At 44.6% G+C, this 14360-nt stretch overlaps 1 protein-coding gene across 1 annotated transcript in view; it reads left to right on the top strand.

Moving 5' to 3' along the window:
• LOC138447769 (intercellular adhesion molecule 1-like) overlaps positions 1-11310 on the top strand; it is a 447430-nt gene extending 436120 nt beyond the window's left edge. The window contains exon 8 of the mRNA XM_069604102.1: positions 9729-11310. Within this exon, the coding sequence (XP_069460203.1) occupies positions 9729-9940 (212 nt within the window). The 3' untranslated portion in view covers positions 9941-11310. The remainder of the gene's footprint in view (positions 1-9728) is intronic.
• The last annotated feature ends 3050 nt before the right edge of the window (positions 11311-14360 follow it).

The following is a 14360-nucleotide window of genomic DNA, read 5'->3' as shown; positions in this document are numbered from 1 at the left end:
AAAGGTGCTATAGAACCGGTACCTGCAGCGGAGAGGAACAAGGGATGGTACTCCCCGTATTTTTTGATCCCCAAAAAGGACAGAGGACTGAGATCCATCTTGGATTTAAGAAACTTGAACAAGTTCCTCAGGAAGGATAAGTAAAAGATGGCTACCCGTTCTCAGATCCTTCAAGCTCTTCAACTGCAGGACTAGTTAGTGTCAGTGGACCTCCGGGAAGCTTATTTTCATGTGCCAATTCATCTCAAACACAGAAAATACCTGAGGTTCGTAGTTGGCGAGTCACACTATCAGTTTCGAGTCCTGCCATTCGGGTTGACCTCTGCCCCAAGGGTCTTCACCAAGTTAATGGTAGTGGTGGCAGCGCACCTAAGGAGAGGGGAGATTCATGTCTACACCTACCTGGACGATTGGTTGATCAGAGCGCGTTCTGCCGAGCAAGCACTGGATCATCTGAAAGTCACCTGCCACTTCCTCCACAGATTGGGCTTCTCCCTCAATTTCAAGAAGTCACAGATGACACCTTCCCAACAGCTTCAGTATATAGGAGCTGTTATAGACACATCCTTGGGAAAGAGCTTGCCTCCCAAGGCGAGGGCTCAAGACATTCTTCAGATGGTTTCCAAATTCCAAAATGCCCAAAATCTCCAGGCCTACGACTTCTTAAGGTTGCTCGGCCTCATGGCATCCTGCATCTTCCTGGTGCCAGAGGCACGCTTGAGGACGAGATCCCTTCAATGGGCTCTAAAGACTCAGTGGTCCCAGTTGTCGTGTCAAATGATGGATCTTCTTCAGATTCCGAACAAGGTCAGACAAGATCTTCTATGGTGGACCTGTACAGAGAACATCCTAAAAGGAGAACCTTTTTGGCAACCATGCCCGGAGATCACAGTAGTGACGGACGCCTCACTCCTGGGGTGGGGAGCTCCTGCCAACGATTTGACAATCAACGGTTGTTGGTCTCCATTGGAGTCCAAACTGCACATCAACCTTTTAGAGCTGAGGGCAATCAGACTAGGGCTGAAGGCCTTCCTGCCATCTTTCAGGGGAAAGAATGTCCTGATAATGACGGACAACACAGTGGCCATGCATTACCTAAACAAAAGAGGGGGCGTGGGGTCACTACCTCTGTGCAGAGAGGTATTGGGCGATTCAGGAGGGAATCTCTTTAACAGCAATTCATCAGGCCGGGGAAGAGAATATGACGGCAGATGCTGTGAACAGACAGAGCACGGTGTCCCCCGAATGGGAACTGGCTCAGGAAGTCATTCAAGAGATCTTCGCCCTTTGGGGAACCCCTCAGGTAGACCTGTTCGCAACCAGTACCAACTGAAAATACGAAAGGTATTGCTCAAGGGAATTTCTCCCGACAGGAGCCCTGGGGGACGCGTTTGTGGTGGAGTGGAATTTCCCACTATTGTACGCGTTTCATCCGATTCCCGTCATTCCTCAGGTCATCCGGAGGCTGAGACGCTTCGGGAACCGCATGATCCTAAATGCCCCGGATTGGGCCAGGAGAACATGGTACCCGGACCTTCTAGATATGTCCATCTGTCCTTCAGTACGTCTTCCTCAGAGAGAGAACCTTCTCTCTCAAATGGAAGGTCAAAACACTCAACCTTCATGCTTGGTATCTGAAAGGCTGAGATACAGGGATTGGAACCTTCCAGATGATGTTATGGAGGTGTTGCTTTCGGCAAGAAGGCCAGCAACAAAGTCTCTATACCGTTGGCGGTGGAAAACGGTTTGCAACTGGTGCAGATAAAAGAATGTCGATCCTTTTCTATGTTCTATTCCGGAAGTACTATCTTTCCTTCTGACCCTAGCACATAGAGATCTAAATATCGGAACAATAAAAGGTTACCTTGCGGCGCTTTCCATTTTCAAGCTCTCATTGGAAGAATGCTCCTACTTCAAAATTCCTTTGATAACACAATTCTTAAAAGGTCTCACTAATGTGTTTCTTCCTCACCCATTTCAAGTACCGATTTGGAATCTCAATTTATTCCTAAAATTCTTAATGTGTGCTCCTTTTGAGCCTATGCACACGTGTCCATTAAGATTACTAACGTGGAAAACGGCCTTCTTAGTTGCTCTAACATCAGTAAGAAGAGTGAGCAAATTGCAGGCACTGTCTTCTGGGCCACCCTATAGTGTGTTCCATAAGGACAGAGTTGTATTGAGGGTTAAACCATCATTTTTACCAAAAGCAATATCTGATTTTCATTTAAGTCAGAAAATAGTTGTATCCACATTCTATCCTCCACCCCATCCTTCTAAGGAGGAGGAAAGATTACACTGACTGGATCCAAAAAGAGCTTTAAGCTTTTACATCTCTAGACTTTCCAGACTTAGAGTGGACAACCAGTTGTTTATAGGCTACACAGGAAGGAAACTGGGTCAATCGGTAACAAAACAGACAATTTCATGCTGGATCGTACTTTGCATTTCAGAATGCTGCAGACTAGCACAAAAAGACCCACCAGAAGGGTAGGGCTCATACCACCAGAGGCATCGCCTCTTCCACGGCCTTTCAAAGAGGTGTTCCAATAAGGTCCATTTGCGAAGCAGCAACTTGGTCTTCACTACACACCTTCTCAGAATTCTATAGCCTGGATGCTTCCCAGTCTAGGGAGTTAACTTTTGGAAAAGCGGTGCTTTATTCCTCCATCTAAAGGCATTGGGGGGAAAAAATCGGACCCCTCCTCCAGAGAAAGTATGCAAAATACTGCTTTGGGAGTCTATCTAAGATGAGGAATATGTTGGAGGACACAATCCACTCGAAGAACAAGTTACTTACCAACTGGTAATGTTTTTTCGATTGGATGTTCCTCCAACGTATTCCTCACCTTAGATGTATTCCATCCAATTTTTGGAGAAAATGTTGCGCAATGGCACAGATTGACGTCCGGCTAGCCACCAGTCACCACCCCCAGACAGACGGCCAAATCGAGAGGACCAACCAGACCCTCGAGCAGTATTTACGGTGCATGGTGCACCATGAATTGAGAGATTGGAAGGACTTACTGTGGATAGCCGAGTACGCATATAACAACTCTGTACATTCTAGCACGGGCCCAACACCTTTTTACACCTTGTATGGCAGACATCCAGGTACATCAGAACTTGACCTTCCTGCCAGCTTGGAAATGCCTGCAGTAAAGACTCTTCATACAACCATCACTCAGGCGTTCAGAAAGGCGAAGGAACATCTTATTCATGCTAAAGAAAAACAAAAGCACTTTGCCGACCAGCATCGGAAAAAGGCCCCCAGACTATCAAGTAGGAGACCAGGTTTGGTTAGCCGCCAAATACGTACCCATCAAAGGGACCCGGAGCTTCCATCCTCGATATTTGAGACCCTATACCATCAAGGCAATTATCAACCCAGTCAAATTGGATTTACCACCTAATCTACAAATCCATCCGGTATTCCATGTGTCCCTCTTAAAACCAATGCAACCCGGTACACGAATCCAGACACCACCTCAACCTATACTAATAGATGGAGAACCAGAATTAGAAGTCAAGGGCATCCTGGACTCTTAAGTACTCTAGAGCCAAGTTGTAGTATCTCGTCGACTGGAAGGGGTTTGGGCCTCAAGATAGATCCTGGGAACCCAGTGAGAACATCCATGCACCACGTCTGATCAAGAAATTTCATCAGAACTTCCCAACTAAACCTGGACCAGGCAGGAGACACACATTGGGGGGGAGTGCTGTCACGACCCTCAGCCCTGATCCCCACTGGCAAGCCCATTGGCCAGGTGGAATCAGGGCTCGGATCACTAATAAGGCCTGGCATCCACTTCCTAGGCCCTCTTGGGGCCAGTCCTGGCACCTCTGGCGCCAGGCTCATAAGTATGGAAAGACATCTGCTTGAGGAACTACTTTATTTAAGCTTTCAGCCAACATGGAGGCATCCACATAGCTTGGTTCTTAGAACCAAGCTATGCGGTCTAGTGTTCTGGGTGTGGTGGCCTAGGGACTACTTTACCTGGACTACTTTACAGTGGCTATTTAAACCACACCCGAACAAGACAACACGCTTCGCGTTACTTTGCTTCTAGTAACGTGACGCTTGCCGTGATCAGCTTTCTCACGAGCCTGGTGGATTCCGGACCTGCAGAAAAACCAAGAACATCGTTAGCAGCAGAATCTTACCTGCATTCATCATCCTTCACTGCTTGCAGCTCCTGGGCAGCTCTGTTGGTGGAGTTCACCGCCCGGATCGAAGGACCTGAGAAAAGGAGAAAGACATCATTAAAGGAGGTACTCGAGACATTACAACCACAACGCGCTTAAAGACTTACCTGGTTGGTTGCTTTTTGGCCGACATAGCTCTGAAACTCCATCGGCGCTGGGAACTCACCGCGACCTACGAAAAGAGAAAAGCACAGGTCAGTGAGGACAAGATATCGCTGTGCTACGCAAAGCGCCTCCTTACCGCATCATAGCGCTATAGCATGCCATCACCTCGCGGTGAGAACCATCATATCCAGTTCTCCAAGCGGACACTCTGCGCTTCTAGGGAGATAAAAAAAGAGACTTTTAGAACAGAGAATAGGCATGCAAGAATTACGACGCCATCAATCGCAATAAGACCTACCTGAATGACAATACAAGGGTAGCAGTCAGTGAAGTAACTGGACCGCCCGCGCCCACAAAAGACAACGCGCCCCTGCCCAGAGAGCAGGACGGAGAGCCCACCAATTCCGACAACCAGGTGAGAAGAGAACCTGGAGGGGCTGTACACACAAGGGAGGTGGGGGAAAACTTACCTTGGTCGCCAAGTCCTAATATAGTCTTCATTTCCAGGCGGAATCCCATCGACACCAAAACCACACCAGGGAATCATTGGGAAGGGCACCAACAACCAACTGGCTCGGTGGCGTCCCTGTGGATACCAGGTGAGTGTAACACAGAGGCCCTATCCTCTCAAAGTCTCCTGCTCTTGCTCCTCAAAATCCTCCTTTCCCCCTTGGTGCTCCTTCACCCTGCCACTGTGGGTTGGGGTACTGTCCCCCCGCCACTCCATTGTCCCTGTCCTCCTTCACCCCATAGTGCCGCAGTTGTGGCATTCCCAATTTGTTGAGTATCTCCTGTCCTTTCCCCCTGAGCCGTTGCCTTCACTGGTGCTTGAACGACAACCCTATTTAGTTTCTTTTCCACTAGTTTTGCCTCGTCCGTTTGCCGCTTCTGGCCTGTCTCCCTGTCCCGCTCCTTGATTCTCTTGCAATTGTGGACTATTATACTTTGTATCTCTGCTCACCCTTTGGCTTCAATACCCACAATTTTATCTAGTGCCTTCTGGACCTCTTTTGGTAGTACCATCTTTATAATAAAATAGAACAATTGTACTGTCTCAACTCTGCACATTTCCTGTAACTTAAGAATAAACCTAACTGGGTCCTCATTATCACCCATTGTGCACTGCATTAAAGTATGTAAGTAGGGTATCTGGGTACATCCTGCCGTAGGGCAACCCTTGCCCTTACCTCATAAAAGGCTGCTCCATCATGTCCATTATCAGCAAGACTTACCCCATCCCTTGCCCATATGTCCCCAGCCTGGTCCCCAGCTATGGTGGCCAGTAAACCCTTAGTCTCCTACTGCTAAGGCTACCCCTGTTTGTTTTTCAAATTAATAGATCCATTTACTAGCTCTGTCTATAAGCTGGGTGAGAGCTTTAATCAAATTATTTGTTTCCTTTTGAAGCCATGGCACATACTGCGTTATCCCTACTTGTTTATGTATTAGAGTGATCTACATATCTATTTTGATTACTACCCCTTTAATATTCTTCTGATCTTGAACTACCATGATTAAATCTGGTCTATTTCTTGTTCTGTCCCTGCCCACTGCCTCTTGTGGCAGGGTCGTGTTTCTTGCCACCTCGTCTCCTTGATGATCTTCTTGCCCTGCCTCTTCATTATCTCTACCACCTTGATATTCCCCTCCATTTTCCCTTGCTTGTTCTACTTCTTGTCCCAGGCCGTCCATACCCTCTGCACATCATCTTTTTCAACACAAACATTTCTTGTTGCCCCAGGGTTGAATCTAAACGAAAAATCTCCTGACTTTCAATCCCCTATTTTCTGTACCGGTACCCTGATTTCTTATGACACTTCTTCAGGCTCTTGTAACCTGACCAACCTTTCCTGTAATCCTCCTAACTCGCTGTCTATGTCTACTTGTGGACCCTCTGGGTATACCAATGCTACGGGCATATTAGAGCTTGTGGATGGGTTATAGGGAGGTGCAAAACCTCTTGAGTCCCACCCTAGTTGCTAATCCTGATAATCCTGTTGACACTCTCTCTACCACTGGAGGCTTGTAAACTTGGTTTTTATACCCAACTGCAGGTTTAAGTGTTACATGGTATATCCCCTTACATGGGATCTCTTTTTCACCTTCCTGATCTTCCATATCCTCAACTAATTGCCAGAGATCTAGAATCTCATCTGTTTTTTTGGACGTGTTCCCTTTGTATTTTGCTACTACAAAGATGGACATTTTTTCTAGCATGTTTCTGTTATGGGAGCTCTGCTCTGGCCAGGAGCAGGACGTCCTCCCTTCCTTTGTTTCTACTATCAATTGTTTATTTATTCTGTCACAATACAGTGGCTAACCCTATGCATTTATTTTATTTGCGCTTCTTCCTCCATAATGTTGCGCGTGTCCATAATGCTTCATTTAAACCTTATTGCGATACATGCTTCAGCTTTTTATACAAAGATACAGATCAACCCCTGTTTTCCCCCACCCCCTTACTTTTTGTCACTTTGATTTCACACACACACAGTGGGCCTCATTACGAACCGGGCGATAAGGGATTACCGGTACCGGTAAGGGCATCGGTACCGTAATCCATTACCGCCCTATTCCGAGGTCCCTTTGCGGGTCCTCCCATAACGCCTGGTTTTACCAGGCGTTAAGGACGGGACCCACAAAGGGACTTTGGAGCTAATAACGGTACCGCAATTTGCTTTACCGTTATTAGCGCCTTCCCCATTCCCATTGAGCCCTGTGGGGGCTCAAATGGGAAAGGGCCCTGGTGAATGGGGAATTACTGCCCCCGCCAACCTTGGAATGGGGCTGTAATAGCTCCATTCACCAGGGCGGAGTCGGTATGGGTGTGGAGTCAGCCATGGCGCTAATAGCGTCATGGTTACCTCCAAACTCGTAATGACCCCCAGTGACTCATCCACCTTCCTTCCTTTTTTACCACAAAAGACAGCAAGAGAAAATAAAAACATAAATAATTGACTACCATCCAGGCCCATTCTTTATACCGAGCCACTACATAATACCACTTACTGCTTTTATCGTCATAAGAAGAATGTGTGGTACTACCTTCTCAACCTGTTATAGCTGAGGATCCCATACCTCCCAGTCCTTATAAGCTGGGGACCCCTTTCATCTCAGTCTTTTATATATGCTGAGGTTACCTTTCATCTCAGTCTTTTGTATGCTGAGGTTCCCTTTCCATAATAAAAAGTAGAAAAACAGAAATACGTGACAATTTCAATGCATAACCCACCTCTCATCCTGAAATCCAATCAAATGTATCCAATCCAATCTTATTCCTTATCACCAAAAGTCCTATTTCATACTATATCACCAATACTAAATCACCAAAAAGTCCTATGCCATAATACATCACCAAGTCGTATTCCATTGACCTCTTACAACATCCTCCACTTCATCATAGTAGCATCCACATGACCAAATATTTAGTTCACATCACCATATCATACATACCTGTTCCCATTTTGTTATCACTTGCAAGAGTATGGTCACCTGGGCGTGCTTCACTTGAGTTTCCCTCAGTTACGAAGTCCCATGCTTGCCTGTAATTCTGGAGCCATGCCCTGCTCCAGTGAGCAGAAAGGATTTATTTTAAAATGGCTTCTACTAAAGTTGCTCCGGATACGTGGGTTTTTTGATTTAGGAGCCTGATCACTACAGATGGGCGTGGCTGACCTGCCTGGGGCTTCGCAAAGTACAGGGGCAATAAACTTAAGTAACACGTCGGGTCATCACCAGTGAACCCCAACTTACAGGAGCACCCCTTAAATATTTTGGGGTACCCCCTGATCACGTTCAAACCAGAGTAAATACACCCCTCTGGGGAATTAAGGTCATGAGTCTATCTTGCAAGAGATGACACATTTTAATCATTACAGATCATGAGGATTGGGGGAATGGTAGAGGAATCTGCCATTTCCGATCAGCATTCTGTCGTCCATGGCTGGCTCCCAGGTCCTGAAGACTGGTTCTGGGCCTGGAGCTTAAATACTCATGACTTGGTTACTGGATACCGGCAGAGCTCATCCAAAACTGGTCTTCTTACCATAAAAGGGATTCTGCAAAGTCTTCCTTTCTTCATCATCCGCAATTCCTGGCAGCCATGCTACTTAACATATGAATTCCTTACATAGACACACACTGCAGCCCTGCACATTTTTACAAACGTTGAGGCCTAGCCCCCAATAAAACTAAACATTTTTATAACTCATTTTCATTCATACTCCACACATCTTACTCATATTTTTATGTGGTCCTACAATCTCTTTTAAACCTGATTTCATAATTCTGTATGTCGTGCATTAACTCTGTACAATCCAATTCTTACAGCTGCCGAGTTACCTTGTGCTCGCTGCCAGCCTGCCTGTACTCTATTTTTAGTACAGGCTGAATTCACTGTGTGCTTTGAGCAAAGCTAAGTACAATTTAACAGTTTTACAAATATAGCCATCAAAATAGTTATTTGCACCATTATATTTCAATCCTAACTATCTTTATTTAGTGACCCTCCTCCCCCCTGGACTCTCATAGTGCTTAGAAAACAGTTAACAGAAGCCTTGTCTAATTCTAAAGCACTTGGGAAGAAAGAAAAGCACTAGGCTCCTTCCCAACAGAATCTGGTATGTTGTATCTTAAGATGCATAAAGCAGATGACCTCCTCCATTTTAGGTACAGTCAATAAATATATCAAGAGAGATTATAAAAAGATGCATGATCTTTTTTAAATAAAGCAAGGATTATTTCAAATGCATACAATGGAGTGTTCGCTGGTTATTTGACTTGAAAACATTAATTTTGCAACTAAAACCGCATCTCAAAGCTGGGGACTGGCTAAATACAGTTTGTAGAATAAAAGGTGGACATGAGTATGTCAAAAACTTGTTTTGGACACTTACCACAATTATACGTAATGTAATTTCAGGATAAAAAGATCAGAAAGCTGTAATAAATGTTTTGGGTCTATGGAATAAATGCCCGTGAGAAAATATGGATATTAAATTGAGAGGAGACTGCCTTTGCAAACAGGAAGCATATGAAACTTTGAAAGATCGTGTATTTCATTGTGAGAAGCTGGACACATTAAACATAATTCACTTGCAAATTTTTGTGCGCAATGTGGGAACGATAAGACAAATCTCTCTGGAAATGATGCATGAAAGGGCGACAAATGTCACTGAGAATTGCTGATGTGCTTCTGGTTATTTTAGTCTGCTTGGAATGAGATGATGTTTTCAATTGTATATATACAATTATGTGTATTATGGACCTATGTTTAAAGTTGAATACAACTGTAACACACTATAGTAATGAATGCAAAATAAAATAAAGGAATATCTGTTTTGTGAAGGTTGGCAAATCCCCCTTTGATTTTGACTATTTTTCTATTTATTTCCATTTATATTTCCCTTTCATTGCAGATACATTACCTTTAATCCTGGGGCTGGCTTTGGGAATATCTGGAGCTGTTGTTTCTGTCGCAGCTGGAGTGGTGTACTATCTCTACAACAGAGCTAAAAAAATCCAGAAGTACGAATTACAACAATCGAAACAGAGCGCCAAGCAATCCGCAAATTCTGAGAGCCTGTTGCCGCCGGAGAACAAGGTTCTTCCTTTTGACGTGCATGGTTAACTACCCAGGACCGAGCATTGATGTTCAGGGGTGAACCTGGAGTCTATCCCCGAAGATCTAGAAAAAGCTCAAACCCACTAAAAACTCTTGAGGAGGTAGAAGACCAGATTTGCTGCAGAGGCACAGTGCTAGATCTACCAGACGGATACCAACCTAGAGGCTGGCACCTGATTTACCTGGTCCAATGGATATTTATTATGGTTTCAAGCATCGATTAATAAGTATGCTGGTGAAGTGGCCTTTACAAGAATCTATGGCTTCACCTTTCACAAGCTAAGGGAGTGGGTGTCATCCCGGAAAACTTTTTCATGTACTATCACTATTGTCACCTTATCGTGAATGTAATTTCTTGTAGGATGCTCACTGGACTGAATCAACTTGAGGCAGTTATGGTGAACTACGGGCATAGATTGTGTACTGAGGGAAGGTGCCAGAGAAGAGCACAGGGGGATGAAGCCCTCCATGTCAGCAGGAGCATTGTCCACTGCCCACCAGTCTGCATCAAACAAGCGTAGGCAGTTCAGAATCCCTGACGCAAGACGGGCAATAGGGTGGCTTTGTCTGCAGTGATGGTGCACACCGGTAATGGACACAAGGAGGAAAGGCTGTACTCCATGTATTATGAGCCGGGCTCACACGCAAGAGTCGAGTAGTAGGGTGCCAACTCTAAACATAAGCCCTACACCTTTACAGCATAGTACACATGAGGTGCCAACTCTACATTAGTGTGTGTGTGCTGTCATAAGACTGTGTCTCTAAGAGGTAATCCCTACATATTCAAATGGACATAGTTTTGTACAAGCACCGGGGCATTCAATCTTAATACATTCATTTCTGAAGGTGCACCTAGCTTTGAAGAGCAAGAACCTCCTGTAATAGGAAGAGGATGAAATTAGTGGCCACAAGTTACGATTCTCCTTTAGTGTTTATGATTTCCATGTGTGGAAGCAGAACGCAATCATTTTTCAAAGTGCAGAAGGGGGTCTTCTGGGCTCAAAAGACGGGACATTTGCAAAGCGTTGGGAAGCATGGTTTTAGGAGGCGCCCCTCGGGTGATAATACTGCTGATTTATGTGGCTGACATCACACAGTACACTGTTTCTTGGCACATTTAAGGTGCTTTTTATGACTCATGGCATCAGTGAATGAAAGGCAGAGTTGACACTGTTGGGTACTAACATGTGACCTGCAGGTGGCACAAAGGCCTGTCTGCGGCAGGTGCTTGAGGTGATGAGCTGTTTTAAAAAATATATCTTCTGGTTTAGAAGGCCTTCTGTAATGCTTATGTTTCTACTTCCGTTCGCAATTTCGGCTCGCTCTTGTGTTGCAACATGGTTTGAAAATAAATCTAACAAAAAAATTAAAATAAATCGGCCTCAATGTGGTTAGCTGCAGAAAACCATGCAGTGAAACGCCTCACTGTAATTAATTAGCCACAACCAACTACTGAAACGTTTTATTCTGTGTTGTCATTTTTACTGAAATGAATGGGAGAGGAAATGACATCACATGCCCTTTGCTTCCCCCATTACATCACAGGAAATAGGGTTGCATAATCTTTAGCATCTTTATTGGGCCAATGTGCAATTTTTTTTAAACATTTGTCATTTAAATGTCTTGATGCAGCACTCTAATACACAGTGGTGAACAGGCACAAACAACCTGCTTTTTATGCTGGCAGAAGTCGAAAGCATACTTACTCAGTATATAAATGATTGCCTACATCACAGGGGCTGTTTGTCTAGCTGTACAGAAGGGACGTGGCAGCCACTGCAAGCCAAAATGGACTCCTACTGTAGGTGGCAAAACCAAGACCAATTTGTATATGGCTCCGTTCTAAAAGGGTTGGGACAAGTGTTGTGTCTTGTTTTTCCCTGCACCCTTCCCTTTTTACATGGAATACTGTGAGTGACTGACATGGAATGATGTGTGTGAGAATGTTATGTCCTGAATGGTTCTGTGAATGTCAGTTGAGAAGATGGGTTGACTGCGAAATGATGCTGGTGGATGTCTGTCCATGTAACTTACATGATTGTTAAGACTGGGTCCAGGCAGTGATACATATATTAAAGTCCTTTATTAGATAGATCATTCAAGGACAGCAGGTACCCCTTCAAGAGGCAGGCTCCAACTGACTAACCTTAGAACACACAGTGAATCTAAACACTCTACATAGAATCACATGACATCACAGTATTACTCTTTTTTTCTGACACGCATAATAATGTAAATATGGCACAATGAATAACCAGGGAAGTTTCACCTCAACAATGATGTGGCCTAAATGTATTCCCGTACCCTGTACCCGGAGCTGGAACGCAGGAAAATGTTTCCTGTTCCCTCACTGGTGTCAGTGTCGTGCTTGCCCAGGAACCCAACTTAACAACAGGCTACAAAAGGATTCTGTGAAAGTCAGCCCTCACTTTTTGGTGTTTAAAACAGTACATAAAACCCTAATGCCCGGTTTAGCTGCTCCAAGGTTTTCCTGCTAGAAACACAGCCTGAAGCCACCCTCCCATCATCACATAATTCCTATGCTTTTGGATGCCACCCATAGAAGGAATACCGCAACTGTCCTTTTAAAACACGAGAAAGTAACAGGCTAGAGCTGAGGGACAGATTCCACATGCTGTTTACTGAGAATTAATTAGCTGCACCTGAAGTCTATGCTCTAGCTGCAGCCTGTTTGACGTGTACTAAAAAAACAGTAGCTGTCGCTTTCTGCCATCAAAAAAGGCAGGGCATTAGATTGCTTTTTAAGAAGCATGTTTCTGTTTGTTGAAACATCTAGAAAACCTCCCATCATGGGGAAGTAAATAGAAATCACAAACATTCATATATGATCTTTAACTTTGCCGACCTTAAAGGGCATGAGAATACAACTAACACTATTAATTTAATAAAGATAACTGTTTCCCCAAGTTGAAATATTTTGAGATACATTTTGGCAGCATCCACCACATTCCTCAGCACTCAGAGACCTTGCAGGTTCACCCAGAGCTCAGAACTGATGGAGAAAAAATACATTTTCCCGAAAGCTCAGATAAAATTCTGACATTCCAAACATACTCGTGACTGATCAGCTGAAATGTTTGCATACCCCGTCTTGTTCTTTAAATGCAAGTCAAGGTTTGGTAAGATATTCTGGAAATCAACCCCAAAACGAAATGTTCATATTAAATGGTATTTTCACATGAAATGTGGAATGTTAGCAAATTCTCTAGAGCTTAGTGTGAAATGAAAACGAGCTTTGCTGACATGATGTGTCCCGAGAAAATTATCTGGATGCTGCGTGCCGTCACCAAAGTAGGATATGTCATTTATGACACGCCTGTACACAAGTGTTTCTAGGCGTGACAAGACAAGGGAGGGAAGACAGAAGGAGGACAAGACAAACGATTTTACTAGTTCTGTGTCATTCAGATCGTACAAGTGCGAGAACGAGAAGTGCAAGGGGAAAGGAGGGGGGTGCAAGGGAGAAGGGAGGGCAAAGTTGTGTATGAGTTGTGATCCAGGGATGGTTTGCACAAAGGCTGATAAATGCATGAACTGACCCCAAGCAGAACCAATACCAAATGGGACCGACTCGGGAATAGTCTGGGAGAGAACAAAGAGAGAGAGGGGGAAACTAGTCTATTGTGTTAGCACTCAGGTAAATGTAAGCACTAGAGTGCACTGGTAGGGATATTCACAAACCTCAGTGAGCCTGATTTACAAATAGGTTTGCATGGCCCAAATGCACTTTGCGCCAAGAAAGTGCACTCTGCGCCACGCAAAACTATATACACCTATTTACAGAACTCCTTTTGCGCTTGTTCCTGGCACAATGCGCAATGTTTGCGCGTATTGCGCAAGGCGTGGGGGAATATCCAGTGCAAAGAAGAAGGGGCCGGAAAAGGCAAACATCGTCATTAAAGTAAGGAAATGAGGGATAACATGGGTGTGGGAGGGAGGTACCGTGTACATATACAAACGCCCCATGAAGTGCAAATAGACATGTATTTACAGGTTTAATTCTGAATCTGCGCAATCTTTAAAGGACTCAGATTTTACTGCCACTAGTGACCAGCCGCAAAGTAGGACTGCGCCATGCAATTCTACATTAAAGAAACGCCATGCAATCCTAAAGAAACGCTGCAACCATGCACGTTCATGCATTGCTCACATACATATTAATTTATGTAAGGATGAGGGGGGCCAGAATCTTGCATACTTGAGTGAAGTGTATGGCACATACCGCTTCCCCCACATGTCATCCTTCATTTGGTCAGGGAGTGGGAAAATTACCTAGTGTCCTCAACCATGTGCTCGCAGCCAATACCACCCCTGTTGAAAGTGCTATCTGCCCTTCACTTTCTGGGTACTAGCACATTCCAAAAGATCACAGCCATTATCAGCCGTCTTGCACAACGTCCACATA

This window comes from Ambystoma mexicanum, chromosome 3q, assembly GCF_040938575.1.
Source record: "Ambystoma mexicanum isolate Mex_15411 chromosome 3q, UKY_AmexF1_1, whole genome shotgun sequence".
NCBI lineage: Eukaryota > Metazoa > Chordata > Amphibia > Caudata > Ambystomatidae > Ambystoma > Ambystoma mexicanum.
The sequence above is the reverse complement of the archived record's forward strand: the minus strand, read 5'-3'. Positions and strand labels throughout refer to the sequence as shown.